The sequence below is a fragment of the Triturus cristatus genome, chromosome 5_1 (genome assembly GCF_964204655.1).
Source record: "Triturus cristatus chromosome 5_1, aTriCri1.1, whole genome shotgun sequence".
Classification (NCBI taxonomy): Eukaryota; Metazoa; Chordata; class Amphibia; order Caudata; family Salamandridae; genus Triturus; species Triturus cristatus.
Window position 1 is genome coordinate 399,670,808 of NC_140587.1, and position 22,863 is coordinate 399,693,670.

General features: G+C 48.2%; 1 protein-coding gene across 1 annotated transcript in view; it reads left to right on the forward strand.

The window, feature by feature from the left end:
• Positions 1-22,863, forward strand: part of SLC25A32 (solute carrier family 25 member 32) — a 242,507-nt gene that overhangs the window by 161,275 nt on the left and 58,369 nt on the right. Inside the window, exon 7 of the mRNA XM_085605123.1 lies at positions 6,325-6,470. Coding sequence (XP_085461249.1) covers positions 6,325-6,470 — 146 coding nt within the window. The remainder of the gene's footprint in view (positions 1-6,324; positions 6,471-22,863) is intronic.

Sequence of the window (22,863 nt, forward strand, 5' to 3'; positions counted from 1 at the left end):
GCCCCAACCTTTTGTTCTTGCATGCCCTCAGGGTGAGAATATTATTTTCCCTTCTTTCTCACACCATGTTCCTGATGGATTCAACAGACTTATGCCTCTGAATGGGCCCTTGCATAGACCCCTGCATTTTAACATAACCATACAGGTTGAAATAAGGATTATCCTTACCACGTTATTCCTATGCTGTCTACCCCTCAGGTACAACCACAGTATCCTATTAAACAGGATACCAAAGCACCCGTCAAAGGAATTCTTTCTCAACTGGAGTACCAGGAAGTTATTGAACCCTATTCAAATGAATAATCCTCTTTTTCCTGTTTTGAAACCTGATCATTCTTACCATATAGTCTTAGATTAAAGATATTTGAATAGCTACACTCACACTTTTGCGGTGCAAAATACCCATAGTACGGCACTGATTAATAATATTGTCCGTAAAAAATATAAAACCACCTTGGATATTTCGAATGGTTTTTTCAGTCAAAATTTTGCCCCGAAGAGCTGTGATTGGTCCGCATATAGCACCCTTGGTTTTCAAATGCGCAACGCCCGATTCTATGGGGTATAAGAATAGCCCAGGCGTTTTTGCAGCACAAATGATGTTGATTCTTCATTATATAGACCCATACGCTTTTTCCTATGTTCATGATATCTACCTTACTAATGACGAATTAAACCGCCACTTGGCAAGATTGGATCGCATTATTTTGCGATTTGCTGATCTCGGTTATACATTTAACTCCAGAAAGTCTTATATTGCTTTTCTCTGTGTCCTCTTCTTAGGATATGAACTGACGAATGGCGGAAAGAGCCTAATTTTCTAGAAAAATTTGCTCAATTACAAGCTCCTACTACACTTAAAAAAGTACAGTCTCTGCTTGGAGTTTTAAATGTTGGCAGGACATACTGATCCATCTTATTAAACCCCTCTATGCTTTAATGCACCAAAATTTCTCCATCTCCACTTGGAACACATTGCTACACTAGATCTTTGCAATTTGACTTGCTTGAATCATGCAACTTACACACCTGTTAATACTAGAAATTTAGTTATCCGGGTTTTACCAGGTGCAATTGGATTTACCTATGTCACCTTGAATGAAGGTGAAACAGTCCCTATTACTTATAAATCGCATTTGTATTCACCTGCAGAACTGCGTTTTGCTTCAACTGAAAAAATTCTCACTGCTGTGCAGATGGCCATCCTAAAGGAATGGCCACTTGCTCAAGGTAAACACATTATAGTTGTTTCTCCTGTGCCTGCCTTAGAGGCTGTCACAAAAGCTAGCTTACCTAAATCAAAAACCCTCCACCCTCATTGGATACAATGGGCCACGTCCTTAACAGCCGTTGATGTAGACTTTGTCTTTGACCCTTCTTTGCAAACTCAGGAATTTTTGCAATATGAACATGTTTATCCTTTGCCTTCTTCAATTCTGCCTCTTGACTAATATACATCCGTACTTTATACTGATGGCTCTGCGCAACCGGCTATAGGTTCTAAGCATCACAATTCTGCTGCATGCGCCATCGTTCAAGGCTTAGTCTCTGATGGTGATTTTCATCCTCCGATTACTCACACACAGTCTCTTGGAGACTGCTCTGCGCAATTGGCTGAATTGAAAGCTTTACTTGTTGCTCTTGAAAATGCGGATCCTCGATTCCCCACACTTATAGTGTGTGATCAGTATTATTGCATACAATCTTTCAATGATAATTTACATTTTTGGAAACACAATAATTATAGAGATTCAAAGGGTAGCACAATGAAGTACAAGTTGTTTTGGGTTATAGTGGCAGATCTTAAGGATAGCTTGTCACAAACTCAGGTTATACATACTTTGAGTCATCAAGGTGTGGGAACACAATCTAGGGAATTCTTTGGCTGATGAAGCCGCCACATCTGCAGTTGCCACAGCTAGAATCACAGGGATAACTCGCTCTAAGATTTGTATTGACAATGATATTTTGGTTGCCATAAAGGCTTTTAAAAACGGCACCCCAATACCAAGAAAATTTCCTTCTAAATATTCCTATTATTTAAATTACCAGAATGTTCCTTTTGTAACTATTCCTGGCGTTGGTGATCGCATGATTCCCAACGCTGACCACAGACATGATTTATTTGTGACCGCACACAAAGGTATAGCATCTGCGCATGCCGGTGTGGCTGCCACCATTTCACTTTTACCACAAAGATATTGGTGGCAAGGTTTATACCAATAAACCAGAAAATATGTTTTATGTTGTGACATATGTCAGAAGATTAAATGTTCTGCTGTGTCTTATACACCGCAGACACATTTTTATTATTCCCAGCCAGCCTTTTGGCTGTATATATTTAGATCACTGCGGTCCTCTAACTTCAGATACTCGTTCAAATATATTTTGGTTGCAGTTGACTCTTGCTTTAGGTTCCTCTGGGTTTGGCCTCACCCCTCGGCTGATGCTCAAACTGTTATTAAAGACTTGCAAGTCTTTATTGGACATATGCCTGCTGCATGTTCCACTCGGACCAAGATCCGGCTTTTGCCTCTAAGGTATACCGTGATTCGATGGAGTCGATGGGTGTGCAAGTGCATTTTTCTTCTCCATATAGACCCGAGGGTAATTCTGTTGTGAAGAGAATAAACCCTTAACGGCTAGGGTATTAGGCACAGGGTGTGGTTGGTTGCACCCTCCAAATGAGGTTCAGCCAGCATTAAATAACCTCCCTAAAAGATCTCTAGGTGGGTGGCCCTTGTGCAAGTAGTTTTTGGCATCAAGTTGTATGTTCCAGACCTTGACGGTCTAGATGTTGTGGTGGCTGCTGCAACCTTTGACGTAGATAACCATTGTGCGGTCTTGCAGGACCTTCAACAGTTCCGTGAAACTAACTCATGCAAACAATTGCCTGCATCTCAAGCTTCGATTTCAGGAGTTGTGCTTCCAGTTTCCAGCTGGCTTCTGAAAGTGGGAGAACTTGTTCGAGAAAAGGTGGCTATTATAAAGGAATTCGGCCCGAAGTACCATGATCCTGTTTCAGTCCATAGTCTACAAGGTAGACAAACTGTTATTCTGCCACCACTTCCTGCTTCTAAAGACAAGCGCTTTGTCTCCATTTAACATGTCAAACTATACCATGTGGCAGATACTTAATAGTATGCCATTGGATAATCGTTCTTTTTAGCAAGATTTTTCTCTACAGCCTGTGAGCACCATCGATGCTGATACTTCCCTGCTGAAGGAGGAAGGGAGCGGCTGAGTCCTACGTTGACATTTTTCCTATCCCGCAACTTGCTTCTAATATCATGTCTTCTGCAGGAGATGTCATTCAGCTGAGTACCTCCGGGTACGATATTGATCAAGATAACTTTTCTTCTGACAGTTCTTCTGCTGTGTACACATGTCTAGCACGGATTTGTGTTTTACTTTCATGGTTAAAATGCACTTATCTAGCTAGTCCCTCCTTGGATATATGTCTGGATCATACTTTCCATGGTTTTCTTTTTTTTGTGAATTGGATTTGTGACCTTTTTCTTCCTACATCAACGGCCATTACCTCCCAGAATGTTCTGCTACAAAACTAGTCGACTGGGTGTTGGCCCCCCATTCTTCATCGCATAAAATTAAATGAGACTTGTCCCGCGTCAACATTTCAGCCGTTCCACTCACTGATGGAATTGTTTGGGATAAAGTTATTTTCGATATATGCGGTCCAACGGAGATCCTGCAGATACCATATGTGTTCAAAGTTTCTATAGGTGATGTGATAGTACCTGGATTACATTTAGATGATTAGGATGTTAATCTTGTAAATTCTATGCTTTCTGAGTTAAAGTGTCATACTGTTTTTGAATCCGAAGATCTGTATCTTAATTCCGCTAACTATGCTGATATGTTCTGTTACCATCATTACAACACCATTTTTTGCATAAAACGGGTAGACGGAGTCACCATTTTTATTATACCCATTGGGAACATTGTCCCACTTCTCCAGAGAGTTTCCAAAAAACAAAAAGAGAAATGTACATATTTTACAGTATATGATACTTCAGACCCCATGTCATAATATTTTAAATTGACTCCAACACCACCAAAAAATATATGCATAATCAAACTAAACTTATATATATTACTATGTGCTTTTCTTAGCACAATAGTTTGAATAAATATTCTAAACTGCTTTTATTGTGGACAAGTACGAGTGAGAGAGCGAAAGGGTGTGTTCTGTTACCTCGATCCCTGAGAGGGTCGAGAGTGTTGTGTTCAGGGGTGCCAATTCACTTGTTTCTCTGGTATGGTTAGGAGGGCAAGTGAGGCACTATAGCTAGTCAGACTCAGGCTCATGGATACTGAGGTGGTATGATGGCTTATTCCCTACATACTGATGTTCCATGGTCCCAAGCATAGTTCTGTTTCAGAGCAGAGTCTCTGCCACATGATCAGGCACCACATCCCCTCGCAACTCAATTTAGCGATCTGGCTTCTGAGATTCTAGAGTTCGACTAACTTAATCTACCTCAAAGTAGCATGCAGACCCATTATGTGGGCATGCTATGCTGCCAAGTGGAAGATGTTTGGCCACTACTGCATTCCTAAGCACTTAGTCCAACTTAAACCTGACATTTGGAATATTGTCTGCTACCTCCTTCATCTAAAGAAATCAGGCCTATACTTCCATACGCCTTCATGTTGTGCAACTATGCAGCTTGTATGCAGACCAGAGAACACTATTCTTTATTCAGAATCCCGGTCATCAAGGCTTTAATGGAATGACTCTAATGGGTTATTCCACCTAGGGTACCACCACCCCTGAACCTTAAAGTTGTCTTTACCAGACACATGGGCCCTCCTTTTGAACCTCTACGTTTCTGCCCATGACAGTCCCTTTCAAGGAAGGTTGCTTTCCTTGTCACTATCACAACTTTAGGGTGTGTTGGCAAATTTCAGGCCCTCACCCTGGAAGGACCTTTCTTTCAAGTTCATAACAACAGAATTGTCCTTATAACCAACCTTAACTTCATTCCTAAGGTGGTATCCCCATTCTATCTCTATTAAACCTTTGAACTCCTGGTCTTCTTTCCACAACCAGACTCTGGGAAAGAGTGCCCTTCACACAGTTGATGCCAATGTGCTTTCATGTATTGCATTGATAGGACCAGTCATTTTCACAAAACTCAGCAACTTATGGTTGCTTTTGCCAAGCCACAGAAAGGACAAGCTCCTTCTAAGGCAGGCCTAGCTAGATGGGTTGCCAAATGTATCCAAACGTGCTACATTAAGGCTAATAGGAATTTGCCTGCCCCACCCAGGCCTCATTCGACTTTCAAAAAAGGAGCTACTATGGCTTTCCTTGGAAGCATACCCATAGCTGACATTTGTAAGGCAGCTTCGTGGTCGACCTCACACACATTCACTAAACACGTGTATGGATGTCTTAGTATGCCAACAAGCAAGAGTTGGTCAAGCTACACTGAAGAACTGTTTTTCAGTCTTCTGTAACATCCCCTGGCAAACCACTGCTTAGGGGAGTACTGCTGTGCAGAGTATATGTATCTACAGATGTATCTACAGCCTCATGCTTCGAACTGAGCATATTAACTCGTAAACATCGGTTTGTAGCATGTAGTACTGTAAATTCACATGCACCCTCCCACCTTCCCGGGTGCTTTTGGTTGTTACAGGTGTATTTTCTTTTACTTAAACACTCTGGATATAACTTTTTGCATGGTCGCCATGCTTTCCTGTATAATGCTTCATCTTTTCGCTCGCCCGTTGTGCAAAAAACAAACTAATAATGTAGCCTGTGCCCATGCTCATTACCAACTAAGGGCGTAGTTACTATACCTCATGGTTTGAAAGACTTCTTCAAAGAAAAACAAGTTGCAAGCATCTGAGCTCAAACCTGGATGTCAGAAGTATGCAGAGCATGTGAATCTACAGCACTCCATACTATGGACAGATGCTTACAAGGTAAGTAGCGTATTCCTTTTTCATATGTCATTTTTCTAATCGCAGACACAAACGCACTGCTCACACAAGAACTAAGAAAAGGAACAAGGTTGTAATTTTATTTGTTACTTGTATGCATTATAAATGTATCGACTTGAATCTAGTGACAATTATTTGTTTCTCTTTCTAGTGTTTATGATGGTATTCATAATCTAGTAGAGAGACGCTCTGTATTAGGTTCCACTAACTTCTTGCATTCGGTTACATTTAGTTATAGTGGAGAAAACCGTTGACTATCTTCATATTCTCTTTTGCAGTGTTTTATGTTTGATTGCGTCCTTGCTCTCACAGTTTTGAACAATGTTGCATGTGCTTTATTTTGTTTTTTAGAATACAATTGAATATATAACAATGGCAGCGCTGTCCAAAATATTTGCAGTAGCAGCAACATATCCATATCAAGTAGTGCGGGCTCGTCTTCAGGATCAGCACAACACGTACTCCGGTGTCATTGATGTTATTCGCAGGACATGGAGGTAAGAACAGTCTCATTTGTTTCACTTTTGATACTTACAGAGCCAGTGCACATAGAAATTAGGCCGATGCAGTCTGATAACTGTACAAGACTACATTGAAACAGCAAACTGTTTGTATTATGTTTTGTCTGTTGTAGGTTTTAGTCGATTTCAATAGCAGAGAAGATGTGGATGAGGCAATGAACAAAAATGAATTCAGTTTTGATCTTTTTTCTCTAATATAGCAATGATGCATGCATCCTTGCTTCCTTCAACTAGAAACACCTTCATCTGTTGCTCCTAAGCTGAATGTTATGGTGCACTCTGTAGCGGACAGGCGAAATCCCTCTAAATCAGAGGTCTTCAAACTTTTTGATGCCGAGACCCCCTTGTCAAACTTTTTTAGGCATAAGGACCCCCTTCTGACAAAAATTTCTAGAACCTGGTACTCCTCATCATCGACAACTATCGACAACCATAAAAGCCCGCAATTCCCACAGCAAATCATTTTTACAGTGGGGAAATAATATGGTTTAGCAAACCAAAGGTTAGTGAGCATGGGGGTGTAGTCAAAGGTGTAGCTAAAAACAAAGGGTCTCATTTATGAGGAATTGGCGTAGGGCAGTGCCACAAGTCTTCTTGCGGCGCTGCCCTATGCCAATGTGAAAGGGCAGGAATGCATCATATTTATGAAATACGGTGCATTCCTGTCCTTTTCCCTTGCGTTGGCGCACAAATTGCTGCCTAGCACCAACATAGGCGGGATTGTTTTTGTACAGGAAGGGGCACCTTCGTTCACAAAAACAATCCCGAGAGTTGTTTTCCTCTTTCTATGTGAACTGCAGAATGCAGCATACATGGAAAGAGGAAAAAACAAGGAGAAATTAACATTTCTCCTCATTACGCCTCCACTGGGGAGGTGTCTGTTTTTTGGAGCTGCCCCAGGTTTACATGATTTTGTGAATATGGGGCAGCATCAAAATCAATGGATGTTGCGTGGGAACCCCCGGCAAAGCCCATGGAACACCTCCTTGATGCAAAGTAAGGCAACGCAGTGACTTGTGCTGCTATGTCTTACTCCATATCTATGAGGCCATGCAAAGCCATGTAGGGTGACTTTGCACCGCCTCATAGGTATGGTTGAGATGCTTGCGCAACCAGAACTTCCAAAAAACTGATGATCTGGCGAAGCAAGCCTCTCATAAATAAGCCCCAAAATATTCATCAGGTATCTACATATATAATAATGGGCAATGTAAATGGAAAATAAATTTAAAAAGTTGTTAGCGTGTAATGCACTTTAGTACATTATGAAACCTCTATTAGTTAATGCACTGCAGAGGTCTGTGTGTACCCGGAGAGCTACAGAATTAAATCTTGGTTGGTGCAGTGTAGAATAGTGATGTGTGCCTGTGAATGAAAGCACTGTGAATACGTAAGTCATAATTTTATACTTGTATTACACACAGTGTAAGATAGAATGCTGCAAAACATGCAAATAGTTTTACCATTGGTACTTCTAAAATGTAGATTAGTATCAAAGCGTATGTAATGCAATTTTTTTTTTCCATAACTGTCCCTTCAACACCTCTTTATGGGTACTAACGGCTGTGTAAATGCAGTTAAAATTAAAAGCAAGCACTTCCCTCCCCCAACGTTACCACTTTGCACTTCCACTCAAAAAAACAAATTTTTGTCATCACAAACCTTGGCGTTATTTAATCAATTAAAGCCAGTACTGCTCCCAAGCATCCTTTACACTTGCAGATTAACCTATATGCCCATTTGCATTTCATTCAGGCAAGCAGCTGATAACAATCTAAATTAGCCTGCTGTCTTTTTCCAAAAGGAAAACAAAGGTTTTGAATTGCAGGGACAACTGAAGCTGGGGAATGTGTGACTCCCTTTTCAGGACTCCATGGCCCCCCTGGGGGTCCTGCCCCTCAGATTGAAGACCTATGCTCTAAATGAAGGGGGAGTGGTGTGCAAAACGTTTACTGTGCACGAGACCAACATGTCTTCGGACTACCCAACTTCCTTCATCTGTAAAAGCCAAGATTCCTTCCAAGGCCACCAACAGGGACTTCCTTGTGTCAACAATCTGCCTGAGGAAACTGGGAGGCTGACAGCAGTTTATTACGCATAGAATTTGTTGACCTAATCCGAAAAAGCAACCTAATAAGCCTCATCTGCATAGGTACTGTACAGACGCACTTAAAAAGTGCTTTGGTTACTGTCTAACTTGTTTGAAACAGTAGTAGACATTGGACCTCAACCCAGAGCAATCAAAGCCTTTATTATTTAGATTCCAAAATAAGGCCTGACCCCCCTAAGTATGAAATCATACCATCCCCTTCTGATTTTTAAAAATGGAATATACAATTCTCAGTGAAAATACTAGCGGGCAGGTTACTTACAAGCTTGCCAATGTTGATTCATGTGGACCAAAACGGGTGCGTACTTTGCTGCAGCATATCCTTGAGCATCAGGAGATTTTATAGCATACTAGAGAAGGCTCCCCATTGTTGGTCATGCTCAGCCCATCTGGCCTTCAATTAAGAGCAGGCCATTGATTTGCTTAATTGACTCGATATAATTAATATACTTGATAAATTTGGTATCAGAAGTCAGATGCTTAGGTGGTTTAAACGTCTGTTAACAAGGTCTACGCCCAGGGTTAAAACTGGACGTAACATAGCTTCATACCAGGTTAGTAGCGGTACAAGACCCGGGTGCCTACACTTCCCCCTGCCTTTCGCAGTGGCCATTGAACCTTTAGCTGTTAAAATGATCACTATGGGGGAAGAATGAGGTATCCATTTGGGAGGAACCATTTATTCGATTTCCCTATATGCAGATGATTTGTTACTCGGTATGCAAGATGATGAGTCTGACCGGACTTCAATTTCATGTACTTTGGCTCAATTAAGGCAGTATCCGGTCTGGGACTCAATTGGAGTAAATCCTATGTATTACCACTAAATGAAACCCTCCTACAGCAGGTGGGGGTTGCTCTGGAAGTCAAACATGTTTTGATATTCAGGGATTAAAATATATCATTCTGTAGTAGGGGATCTCTGTGTATAGTCATAATCTAGTGAATAGTCCCGCCCATGTGCGCGGACCCCGGAGCAATAAAAATAATCTCTTAAGTTGTCAAGTCATGCAGACCTGCATCCACACTTGAGAGAATTTCAAAGACAGATAATGCAGCCTATATCCACAGGCTACACTGTCCAGTACTTCAACTAGAAAGAATTCCACCAGCAACCACTAACAGCACTGCCTGTCCAGCTTTTTCCATAGAGAAAGAAACCTGCCTCTTCCAGCAAAAGCCTCTGGAATGATAGAGAGGAAGGAATGGACAGACAAGCCCCATAGGCTGCCATTATGTGGCTCAGAACAGGATACTGTGCCTTGAAGAAAACTTTCCAGAACTTTTCCAGTATCCCAGAATGCACAGCAGGTCCCTTTTACTTTCAGTTCTTTTTTCCGGCTCCTGCTAGCAGGACCCTGGAGCATTGAGCTCTCCCTTTTCAAGGGTTTATTGGTGTTTTTTGTCAATTTTTCAAGAGTTTAGTGTTCTGGTGCTGTCAACATGCCTGGCTTGTTCGACAAGTGCCCAGAGTGCGACAGAAAGAAGGCTAAGTCAGATCCACACAAGGTGTGTATAGGCTGCCTTCGCCAGTCCCATGTGCCTGAGGAGTGTGATATCTGCCACTCGTTCTCAGCCAGGACCCTGAGGGAAAGAATGAAGATCAGGCTCCAAGTCCTGGAGGACAGAAGGCGGAAGGCACAAGGTGGGTCAGGAGGGGCTGATTCTGCCCATGCTGAGGCCTCTGGGGGGCTCCCCAGGGGCAGGAAGACCGGCAAGCGCCCCCATTCTCCACCGGCGTCGATGACGTCGACGGAGGCGTCGAGAGGGATGACCACGGTGTGTTCACCGTCCCCCCAGGGCTCTGGGGAGAAGCGACGTCTACGTTCGACGTCGAGGGAACTGATCGGACCACCGTCGACGACTTTGGCTCACCGTCGAGGGGAGGTCGCCGTTCGCTGTCGGTGAAGAGGAGGCGTTCGCCGTCGAGGCGTCCGCCGTCGAGGCCGAGGAGACGATCGACGTCACGGAGGCGGTCGACGTCACGGAGGCGGTCGACGTCACGGAGGCGGTCGACGTCACGGAGGCGGTCGACGTCACGGAGGCGGTCGACGTCGAGGAGGCGGTCGACGTCGAGGAGGCGGTCGACGTCGAGGAGGCGGTCGACGTCGAGGAGGCGGTCGACGTCGAGGAGGCGGTCGACGTCGAGGAGGCGGTCGACGTCGAGGAGGCGGTCGACGTCGAGGAGGCGGTCGACGTCGAGGAGGCGGTCGACGTCGAGGAGGCGATCGACGTCGAGGAGGCGATCGACGTCGAGGAGGCGATCGACGTCGAGGAGGCGATCGACGTCGAGGAGGCGATCGACGTCGAGGAGGCGGTCGACGTCGAGGAGGCGGTCGACGTCACGGAGGCGGTCGACGTCACGGAGGCGGTCGACGTCGCGGAGGCGGTCGACGTCGAGGAGGCGGTCGACGTCGAGGAGGCGGTCGACGTCGAGGAGGCGATCGACGTCGAGGAGGCGATCGACGTCGAGGAGGCGATCGACGTCGAGGAGGCGATCGACGTCGAGGAGGCGATCGACGTCGAGGAGGCGATCGACGTCGAGGAGGCGATCGACGTCGAGGAGGCGATCGACGTCACGGAGGCGGTCGAGGAAGAGGTCGACGTCACGGAGACGATCGACGTCGAGGAGGCGATCGACGTCGAGGAGGCGATCGACGTCACGGAGACGGTCGATGTCGAAGAAGGATTCATCGTCGTCGGAGGCGCAGGGGGCGCCCGGACACCAGGAGTCCCTCGACGGAGTCCCCGGGATCGGGGTACTCATTGGTCCATACGCCGCCTCCGCCTCCACCACGGACGCCACCACCACCACCACCGCCAACTCCTCCCCCTCCTCCTACTCCTCCTCCTCCTGCGATTCCGCCTCGCAGGCCTTCGGGCCCACCACCGGTTCCGACGCGATCGGTCTCATTGCCCAGGTATCCGACGCCGCCGCAGGGAACGCCTCAGCCACGGCGCCAGGGTATGCCACGGTCGCCGGGCCCGGCGTGGCCGGCGGACAGACCGAAGCCAAGAAGATCGCGCTCCCGCTCCGGACGGAGAGGGAGATCGCGGAGCCGTGGGCGTTCGTCCTCAACATCGAGACGGCGCCACAGGAGGCGCCGATCCAGATCGCGCACTCGATCATCGGCCAGGGACTTCTCTCCGACGCTGTCGGACTCACCCGGGACGAGGGTGTCGCCGGTTGACGATCTGGTCTCCTTCCAGGAGGTACTGCTGAGGGGTGCAGCCAAGTTGGGAATCACGGTGACGGTACCGACTGTGAGAAGTTGGCCTGATGTATGATGTCACTAGTTATAGTGTACACCTTATATCAGTCCAAATACCCTTATGGTGATTGGTTGTAAAGTCAACCTTATAGACCAGCTATCCTAGTGGTAGCATGGACAAGACCAGTCTTAGGCTAAACTCTGAATGGCATGTGAAGCCAGCTGTGATACCATATATAATCCCTTGAATACCAAATGAAAGGACACCACAACAGATATATATATAAAATAAAGTGTATTTATTCTAAGCAAACCCTCAGCACTCTTTATGAGATTAGAGGTAAGTACAACACAGTCTTATTAATGCATACAGTAAGTCACACAGGTAAGTAATACAGTTAGGCCCTAGGGGCCACGCAAACCATATACTAAGTAAGTGGTATAAGAACCACTGTCACGGAAATAGAATAGGCCTAGGCCTAGGGAATCGCTGGGGCTACACTACACTAGCGTTAGTTAGGAAGTGGGAGGCCCACGGGATTCGTGTGCAGAGTGGAAACACTCACACGTAATGCGTAAAAGTCAATAGCAATATTACAGTTTAGAAATAGATAGATTTAGGACACTTCCGGAGTAGCTAGGAATTTGAGACTTGAAAACTAGACACTAGGATAGTCACTATCCTGATGAGCACCGGAGTACCCAAGTTACCTAGCCCACAGGCTGCGGGTGCATAGGGGTGAAGATGCGTCGTTTTCGTCGTCGACTCCTATGGATGCCTGAAGAAAGATGCTGACAGGCAGTCAGGAGAGAGTGTCCGGTGGATCCCAAGCCTGGGATCAAGAAGAGAAGAAACCTGCAAGCAGAAGGGACAGAGTCAAGGTCACTAGCCAGTGACCACGTGGAACCAGGAAGGAACCAGGCGATGTCGTGAAGAGTTGCAGGTGAAGGTGAAGCTTGTCGCTGCAGCCAGGAGGACCAGGAAGCGTCGAGGACGACCAGGACCAGGAGGCGAGCTGTCCCACGAAGGCTCTTGCTGTCGGCGGCGTCGAAGTTGGACTAGGACTCACCAAGCCTTGGCAAGCGGAACCCACGAAGAACAAGGGACTTGCTTCTGGTGCAGACCAGGAAGGTCTGGGGTGCTTCTTCTTTGCAGAGAAGCGGGAGCCAGTCTGGAGGAGCCAAACCAGCGCAGAAGATTTCAGGGAGCGTCGTCACAGAGGCCACTAGCCAGCGGGCAAGCAACCGGACAGACGCGGCAAGCAGGAAAATGCTGAAGGGCCCCACGCAGGACTCGTGGAGTGTGGGGGGCTGGTCTTCGGTGCAGATGGTGCTTGCGGTTGGGGCTTCTCAATCCCCGGTGCACAACTTCGAGGGTACCTCAGAAGCTGCGCTGTAAGTTACTAGCCACTTTTCCCAGGTAGCCGGTCCCACGTCGCTCGTCGCCTCCACGGATCTCAGCTCTGCTGCAGATGTGGATGAGGGTCGGAGAAGTCTGGAAATCAAGGCTCTGGTCGGGCTCTGCAGTCGGTTCCTCGTCGAACGTTTCACAAAGCAAAGGGTAGTCACTTGATGGTGCCTGTTTGCACAGGGTAGCCACTCCTTGGCTACAAGGGAGATTCTTCAGTCTTCTTCTTTCGTCGAATGTCGAAGGTCCAGAGTTTCTGTTCAGTTTTGCAGGTTCAGGATAATCTAAAGTCTTGAGGCCCAACTCCCACTCTTATACTAATCTGGGGGGCTGGGATACCTGCTAGGTCACGCCTTATGGGTGGGACCTGGGAGGGGGTGGTTACACCCACTTCCCTTTGTCCAGTTTCGCGCCAGAGCTGGGGCTGGAGTGCCCCAGCGCCGGTTTGAACTGGACTATGCAAGGAACACCTTGTGTGCCCCAGGCATGTCTCATTCCTTTCAGCCCACCCTGCCCCAATACACTAAAGGCTGTCTGGGGAGGTGCTAGCACCTCCCCAAGCAGGAAACCTATTGTCCAGGCCTCCCTGGCTGGGATCACTCCCAGCAGCAGGAGGTCAGACTTGTGTCGTGGCAGCAGCATCCATTTTGTGATGCTGAGGCTTTGGTCAGAGGCTAACAGTTGAAGTATGATTTTAACATGTCTTTCCCTCTAGAAGGGGGGAATAATATTCTCATGTCCAGAAATGGCATGGGGGTATTATTCCCGAGTGTTAGACACCTTACACGACATGCTTTGATAAAGCCAAACCATAGTTACCATAACCGTCTAAGATTATAAGGCACTTTAAGAGTATATGGTAGGCTATATCATAGAACAGCTATAAGGACATGGTTCCGAAAGCTGCAGACAGGCTCAGCTCATGCTAGAGCACCATCTCACATGTTACCAAGCACTCTGCCTCCAGGATTGTCAAGGCCTGCCATAGGAGTGACTGATAGGTACACATGTGTCTAGATGTAAGTTAGGCATAGGAATACTACACCTAAGCAAGGGGTGATTACACGACCTTGCCCCAGCTGAGTGATCAGCCAGTTGTGTCAAAATGGAAGGCCAGGCCAGGGGTGGCACAATACATGCTGCAGCCCCTGGTAGGCCTAGGGTACAACTATGCCCTGGGTACCTAGGGTACACTGTACAGGGGCCAATAAGGTGATCCTATCCAAATGGGTTATGCACCTAAAGTACATAGTGTTAATTTAGAGAGAGAACAGCAGGGCTGTGGGTCTGATTAGCAGGCCCACAGCCATATCTAAGTCGAAAACCAGTAAAGCAAAAGCAAAAAGTGGGGGTGAACATAGAAAGCAGACCCTACTCTCCTACACAGACACCTACGACGTCCGTGATATTCGAGACGCTGCACAAAAAGCACCTGTCTCGCCCCCTGCTTCCTCTCGTGCCGGGACTGGTGGAGCCAGCTATGGAGTTGTTCCTCACTCCGGCAGTGACGAAATCCGCCCCCTCCCGGCTTATGAAGAAGTATCGGGCTCCGGACTCGGACCCGACCTTTTTGAGGACGGACCCTAAGCCAGATTCAGTCATTGTGACGGCGGCGAGGAAGCAGCATGCTACCACCCCCTCATCGACAGTTCCGCCCGACAAGGAAAGCCGCTGGCTGGATTCGGCGGGCAGGAAGGTTTGTGGTACGGCTGCCACCACCATGAAGGCGGCAAGTGCCGGGGCCCTGTTGGGGCGTTACGACCGGGCCCTGTGGGAGTCTCTCCAGCCGTATGCGGAGCTGCTGCCTCGTGACAAGAGGGAAGACTTCTTGGAGACTCTGCGCGAGGGGATGCTAGTCTCCAACCAGGTGATCAGTGCGGCAGCGGATGTGTCCCTGCTGGCGGCGCATGGGTAATGTCATGGAGTCCACCAACGGCGGCACGAGTGGCTTCGCCTCACCTCGCTCAAGCCGGAGGCTCAGCAGAGAGTGGCCAATCTGCCTTTCTCGGGGGAAACCCTGTTCGGGCAACATGCGGACGATGAGATGGCCCACATGAAGACGGAGGCCGAGACCCTGACGGCTGTCGGTTTGGAGAAGCCAGAAAAGAAGAAACGCCCCTTCCAGAGACGGTTCGGGTCTGCGGGCAGAGGGCGTGGGCAGGCCTCGGGACAGCAGCAGCAATTCCGTAAACCCTTCCAGAAACGCCAGAAGGCTAGAGGGGGCCAGCAGTCTGCTCCGGCTACCAAGGGCCCGGCCGGGTCGCGGCCCTGAGCATTTACTTCCCCTGCAACCGTTACCCACTCCAGTGGGGGGAAGCATTCAATTTTTTCCGGCAGAATGGAGAAAAATTACTCAGGACAAGTGGGTGCTGAATATTGTTTGCAATGGATACAGTCTTCGATTCATGTGAGAAGTTGGCCTGATGTATGATGTCACTAGTTCTAGTGTACACCTTATATCAGTCCAAACAACCCTTATGGTGATTGGTTGTAAAGTCAACCTTATAGACCAGCTATCCTAGTGGTAGCATGGACAAGAGCAGTCTTAGGCTAAACTCTGAATGGCATGTGAAGCCAGCTGTGATACCATATATAATCTCTTGAATACCAAATGAAAGGACACCACAACGGATATATATATAAAATAAAGTGTATTTATTCTAGTCAAACCCTCAGCACTCTTTATGAGATTAGAGGTAAGTACAACACAGTCTTATTCAAGCATACATTAAGTCACACATGTAAGTAATACAGTTAGGCCCTAGGGGCCACGCAAACCATATACTAAAGAAGTGGTATAAGGACCACTGTCACGGAAATAGGATAGGCCTAGGCCTAGGGAATCGCTGGGGCTACACTACACTAGCAACAGTTAGGAAGTGGGAGGCCCACGGGATTCAGGTGCAGAGTGGAAACACTCACGCGTAATGCGTAAAAGTCGATAGAATTACTAGCAGTTAGAAATTAACAGTTTAAGGACACTTCTGAAGCAGCTAGAGAGTCGAGACTCGGAAACTAGACCCTAGGATAGTCACTACCCTTGTGAGCACCGAAGTACCCAAGTTACCTAGCCCACGGGCTGCGGGTGCATAGGTGTGAACTTGCGTCGGGTTTCGTCGTGGACTTCTATGGATGCCTGAAGGAAAGTTGCTGACAGGCAGTCAGTGAATAGTGTCCGGTGGATCCCAAGGCTGGGATCAAGAAGAGAGGATACCTGCAAGCAGAAGGGATAGAGTCAAGGTCACTAGCCAGTGACCACGTGGAACCAGGAAGGAACCAGGCGATGTCGTGAAGATTGCAGGTGAAAGGTGACGCTTGTCGCTGCAGCCACGGGTACCAGGAGACGTCGAGGACGACCAGGACCAGGAGGCGAGCTGTCCCACGAAGGCTCTTGCTGTCGGCGGCGTCAAAGTCGAACTAGAACTCACCAAGCCTTGGCAAGCGGAACCCACGAAGAACGGAGGACTTGCTTCTGGTGCAGACCAGGAAGGTCTGGGGTGCTACTCTTTTGCAAAGAAGCGGGAGCCAGTCTGGAGGAGCCAAACCAGCAATGAAGATTTCACGGTGTGTCGTCACAAAGGCCGCTAGCCAACGGGCAAGCAACCGGACAGACGCGGCAAGCAGGAAAATGCAGAAGGGCCCCACGCAGGACTCGTGGAGTGTGGGGGGCTGATCTTCGGTGTAGATGGTGCTTGGGGTTGGGGCTTCTCAATCCCCGGTGCACAACTTCGAGGGTGCCTCAGAAGCTGCGCTGGAAGATACTCGCCACTTTTCCCAGGTAGCCGGTCCCACGTCTCTCGTCGCCTCCACGGATCTCAGCTCAGATGTGGATCAGGGTCGGAGAAGTCTGGAAGTCAAGGCTCTGGTCGGGCTCTGCAGTCGGTCCCTCGTAGAACTTCAGCAAAGCAAAGGGTAGTCTCTTGATGGTGCCTGTTTGCACAGGGTAGCCACTCCTTGGCCACAAGGGAGATTCTTCAGTCTTCTTCTTTCGTCGAATGTCGAAGGTCCACAGTTTCTGTTCAAGTTGCAGGTTCAGGATAATCTCATCTCCTGGGGCCCAGCTACCACTCTTATACTAATCTGGGGGGCTGGGGTGCCTGCTAGGTCACGCCTTATGGGTGGGACCTGGGAGGGGGTGGTTACACCCCCTTCCCTTTGTCCAGTTTCGCGCCAGGACTGGGGCTGGTGTGCCCCAGCACCGGTTTGAACTGGACTATGCATGGGACACCTTGTGTGCCCCAGGCATGTCTCATTCCTTTCAGCCCTCCCTGCCCCAATACACTAAAGTCTGTCTGGGGAGGTGCTAGCACCTCCCCAAGCAGGAAACCTATTGTCTAAGCCTCCCTGGCTGGGAGGGCTCCCAGCAGCAGGAGGTCAGACTCGTGTCTGTGGCAGCAGCATCCATTTTGTGATGCTGAGGCTTTGGTTAGAGTTAAACAGCAAAGTAGGATTTTAACATGTCTCTCCCTCTAGAAGGGGGGAATAATATCCTCATCACCAGAAATGGTATGGGGGTATTATTCCAAAGTGTTAGACACCTTACACAACATGTTTTGATAAAGCCAAACCATAGTTACCATAACCGTTTAAGATTATAAGGCACTTTAAGAGTATATGGTAGGCTATATCATAGAACAGCTATAAGGACATGGTTCCGAAAGCTGCAGACAGGCTCAGCTCATGCTAGAGCACCATCTCACATGTTACCAAGCACTCTGCCTCCAGGATTGTTAAGGCCTGCCATAGGAGTGGCTGATAGGTACACATGTGTCTATTTTAAGGGTAGATATAGGTATACTATATCTAAGCAAGGGGTGATTACACGACCTTGCCCCAGCTGAGTGATCAGCCAGTTGTGTCTGATTGGAAGGCCAGACCAGGGGTGGCATAATACATGCTGCAGCCCCTGGGAGGCCTAGGGTACACCTATGCCCTGGGTACCTAGGGTACACTGTACAGGGTCCAATAAGGTGATCCTTACCAATTGGTTATGTACCTAGGGTACATGGAGTCCATTTTAAAGAGAGAGCAGACAGCCTGAGACCCTGAATGGCAGGATCTCAGGCCAACTAAGTCGAAAAACCAGCTAGACACTAGGCAAAAAGTTGGGGGTAACCATAGTCAGATATCCACCTTCCTACACAAACCCCCCCCAACGAAAGGAGATAAGGCTGGCCTTGACAAGGTAAGCCTCTATTGCCTAAGTGGCCATATAAGGAAGAACCAGCACTGGCATGGTTACCCCCTGTCTCATGGTCCACTAAGCAATCCCTCACCCTAAAGGTATCATAGGGTCTCCACCATAGGGAATCTCTACCTTTGGTGTGTCTTTGCAAAGTAAAAGGCTGGTGTTGAGATGGAGTACTGAAGTGAGTGTCCTCAAAGTGAGGCCTCAGCTTCCTCCAATCATCCTCCACCATGGATGCCTTTCTTTCTTTCACTGAGTTGCACTGTGCTCTCAGGGTCAGCCTCTGGCTACCTAAAGCTGGAGGCTGGGTCCCTTTTGTGGGCTTACTGGAGGGACAGGTCAGGTTTGGGGCCCTAAGGTCCCAGGTTTGCCTGTGCCCAACAGAATCCCTCTGGGGGAGGTCCCTAACTACCTGTAAAGGAGATCCCTCAGGACTGTTTTTACCCATCACCTGGCTAGGGCTACTAGCCAGGCAATCCTCATTCTTTTGATGGGAGGGTTCTTGTGGACAGGGGCCCTCTTGGGGTCCACTGGCCTCCCTGACCTCTGCAGCCCTGGGCTGACTGAGGCAGGGTAGAGAGAGGCAGGCTACCTGCACCAGACTGGGTCCCACCTTGGAAGGGGCCACTGACATCAGAGGCTCTGCCAGGCCAGGCCTGGCTACCTCTGGGGCAGTTCCTTCACAAGGGGTGAGGTCAGATCCCTGAGGAGGCTGACCTCTTCCTAATGTCTGGGGAGAGGGAGACTTTTCTTCCTCCCCACTACTCTCTGTTTGTGTGGAGTGATCCATAGTTTCAGGCTTCACTACACCTATATCAGTCTGAGTGTGGGCTGAGACCATTACAGCCTTGCCAACCTTTTCAGGAAGGCACTCAGTTTGTGTTTGAGCTGTGACTGTCACAGCTCTGCCAATTTCTACAGGGAAGTCTGTCTGTGCCTGGGCTGTGGCTACCACTGCCCTTCCAACCTTTTCAGGGAGGAAATCTACTTGGACAGGGGTTGTGGCTGGCACAACCCCACTACCCTTTTTTGAAAGGCCTACCATTTTGGAATGGGTGTCTTGTTCAACTCCAGCCCAAGCTGAGAGTTCTAAGTCATTCCCTAGTAAGCAGTCCACAGGCAAGGTTGGAGACACCGCCACCCTTTTAGGGCCAGTGACACCTCCCCAGCTGAGACATACCTCTGCCATGGGATGACTGTTCTGTTTGCCATCAATGTTAGTTACCTGGTATGAGAAACCAGGCAAAAGCTGCTCAGAGGGAACTAGCCTATGGGCCACCATAGTGATGCTAGCTCCAGTGTCTCTGTAGGCCTCAGCTTTTCTACCATTGATGTAGGGCTCCTGTCTGTACCTACCCAAAGTGTTGGGACAGGCAGTGAAGTTGGCAAACCCCATGCCACCATCACAGACAAGAGTAGCTGCTGTAGGGGAATTGGCTAAGCCATGGTCCCCCTGTGTTCCCCAAGAAAACCCAACCAAATTTTTGGGGGCACTCCCACCACCTGGGGGATTACTGCTGACAGTAATAGGTGGTGTGACAGGAGTAGTTGGAGGAACAGTTTTGTTTTTAGCCTGTGGGCAACTGCTGTCAGTTTTCCAATGCCCAGGAGTTTTACACTCATGGCAGTAAGGCTTTTTAACTGTGGTAGAGGAGGGAGCTTGGAACCCACCACCCTGTGTGGAGTTTTGGGGCCCTGAGGAAGATTTCTCCTTTGTTTTATCCCCACCCTTCTCTTGAGGCTTGGTGGTATCTTTCTTTTGGTCACCACCCTGAGTTTTAGGCCGAATCCTGGTCCTGACCCATTTATCTGCCCTCTTTCCCAATTCTTGGGGAGAGGTCAAATCGGAGTCTACCAGGTGTTGATGGAGAAGCTGGTTCTGACAATTACTAAGGATCTGCTCCCTCATAATCAAGTTGTACAATCCTGTATAGTCCTGCACCTTGCTGCCAGTTAACCAACCTTCCAAAGCCTTAGTCGCACAATCCACAAAATCAGACCAGTCCTGTGTCTGTGTCTTCTGGGTGTCTCTGAACAACAACCTATATTGCTCAGTGGTTAAGCCAAACCCATCTATCCGAGCACTCTTCAGGACTTTGTAATTGTTAGCATCCTCATCACTAACTGTGAGGAGCTTGTCTCTACCTTTGTCAGAAAAGGAGAGCCACAAGATAGCTGCCCACTGACTCTGGGGTACCTGCTGTACTTTGCAGGCCCTCTCCAAAGCAGTCATCCACTTGTGGATGTCATCCCCATTCTGATATGGGGGGACTATCTTGCTTAGGTTTCTACGGTCATAAGACCTATCCTTATCTCTAGGAATGTTCCTGCCACCAGTGGGTTCTGACCCACACAATTTTTGCTCTCTGGCCAGAGCAAGCTTCTCTTTGGCAAGGGCAAGTTCTTCCCTCTGAATCCTCAGATTAGCTTCCCTCATTCTGGCTTCATGCTCCTTTCTCTTGGGGGAAGTCATTCCCCTGTGAGAAGAAGCATTAGAGGCATTAGAGATGCTAGAGACATGGGAGTGGATGGATTCCCTTGAAGGGGATCTGTCTCTCCTGCTTCTCTGGTTAAGCCCACTTGGGGGTCTGTATGGGGGGGACCCCATGCAAACTCCCATGTAAGCTTAGGTTAGCCTGGCTAAGTCTTCCTACTTGGCCCTGGCTGTCTACCTCTTCATCTGAAGTCCCATCTGACTCATCTGTGGTGGGTAGACCCTCCTTTGTACCTAGGGTACTGGCCTGTGAGGCCCTAAAAGTATCATACTCCTCTAGGAGTTGTACTAGCTGAAGGAGGGTAGGGTTTGCACCCTGTTTTAACTTTCTGGAGGTACACAATTGTCTCATCTCCTGAAAAGTTAGGGTATCATATCTAGAGGGGGTCTTCTTCAGACCTGCCCCTCCTGAGAGAGCATCTACTTGATCTCCTCCCAGAGACATGATCTAGTGAGGGTGTGGTGTGTGCACCTACCTACACTAGTTGTTTCTACTAAACCTCTCTGGTAGTTGTAGTCAGGGTGTGTTACTCCCTACAACCACTAAGTCCAGTAGGACTTAAGTATTATAATCTATGTTATATGTACCTAAACAATATCTGTGTGATCTTTCAATTTAGTATCTCAAGATTACAATGGTATTACAACAGCAAGCTCAGATCCCAACCGCTGCTCACCAATGTGAGAAGTTGGCCTGATGTATGATGTCACTAGCTCTAGTGTACACCTTATATACGTCCAAACAACCCTTATGGTGATTGGTTGTAAAGTCAACCTTATAGACCAGCTATCCTAGTGGTAGCATGGACAAGAGCAGTCTTAGGCTAAACTCTGAATGGCATGTGAAGCCAGCTGTGATACCATATATAATCCCTTGAATACCAAAAGAAAGGACACCACAACGGATATATATATAAAATAAAGTGTATTTATTCTAGTCAAACCCTCAGCACTCTTTATGAGATTAGAGGTAAGTACAACACAGTCTTATTTAAGCATACATTAAGTCACACAGGTAAGTAATACAGTTAGGCCCTAGGGGCCACGCAAACCATATACTAAAGAAGTGGTATAAGGACCACTGTCACGGAAATAGGATAGGCCTAGGCCTAGGGAATCGCTGGGGCTACACTACACTAGCAACAGTTAGGAAGTGGGAGGCCCACGGGATTCAGGTGCAGAGTGGAATCACTCACGCGTAATGCGTAAAAGTCGATAGAATTACTAGCAGTTAGAAATTAACAGTTTAAGGACACTTCTGAAGCAGCTAGAGAGTCGAGACTCGGAAACTAGACCCTAGGATAGTCACTACCCTTGTGAGCACCGAAGTACCCAAGTTACCTAGCCCACGGGCTGCGGTGCATAGGTGTGAACTTGCGTCGGGTTTCGTCGTGGACTTCTATGGATGCCTGAAGGAAAGTTGCTGACAGGCAGTCAGTGAAGAGTGTCCGGTGGATCCCAAGGCTGGGATCAAGAAGAGAGGATACCTGCAAGCAGAAGGGACAGAGTCAAGGTCACTAGCCAGTGACCACGTGGAACCAGGAAGGAACCAGGCGATGTCGTGAAGATTGCAGGTGAAGGTGAAGCTTGTCGCTGCAGCCAGGAGGACCAGGAAGCGTCGAGGACGACCAGGACCAGGAGGCGAGCTGTCCCACGAAGGCTCTTGCTGTCGGCGGCGTCGAAGTTGGACTAGGACTCACCAAGCCTTGGCAAGCGGAACCCACGAAGAACGGAGGACTTGCTTCTGGTGCAGACCAGGAAGGTCTGGGGTGCTTCTTCTTTGCAGAGAAGCGGGAGCCAGTCTGGAGGAGCCAAACCAGCGCAGAAGATTTCAGGGTGCGTCGTCACAAAGGCCACTAGCCAGCGGGCAAGCAACCGGACAGACGCGGCAAGCAGGAAAATGCAGAAGGGCCCCACGCAGGACTCGTGGAGTGTGGGGGGCTGATCTTCGGTGCAG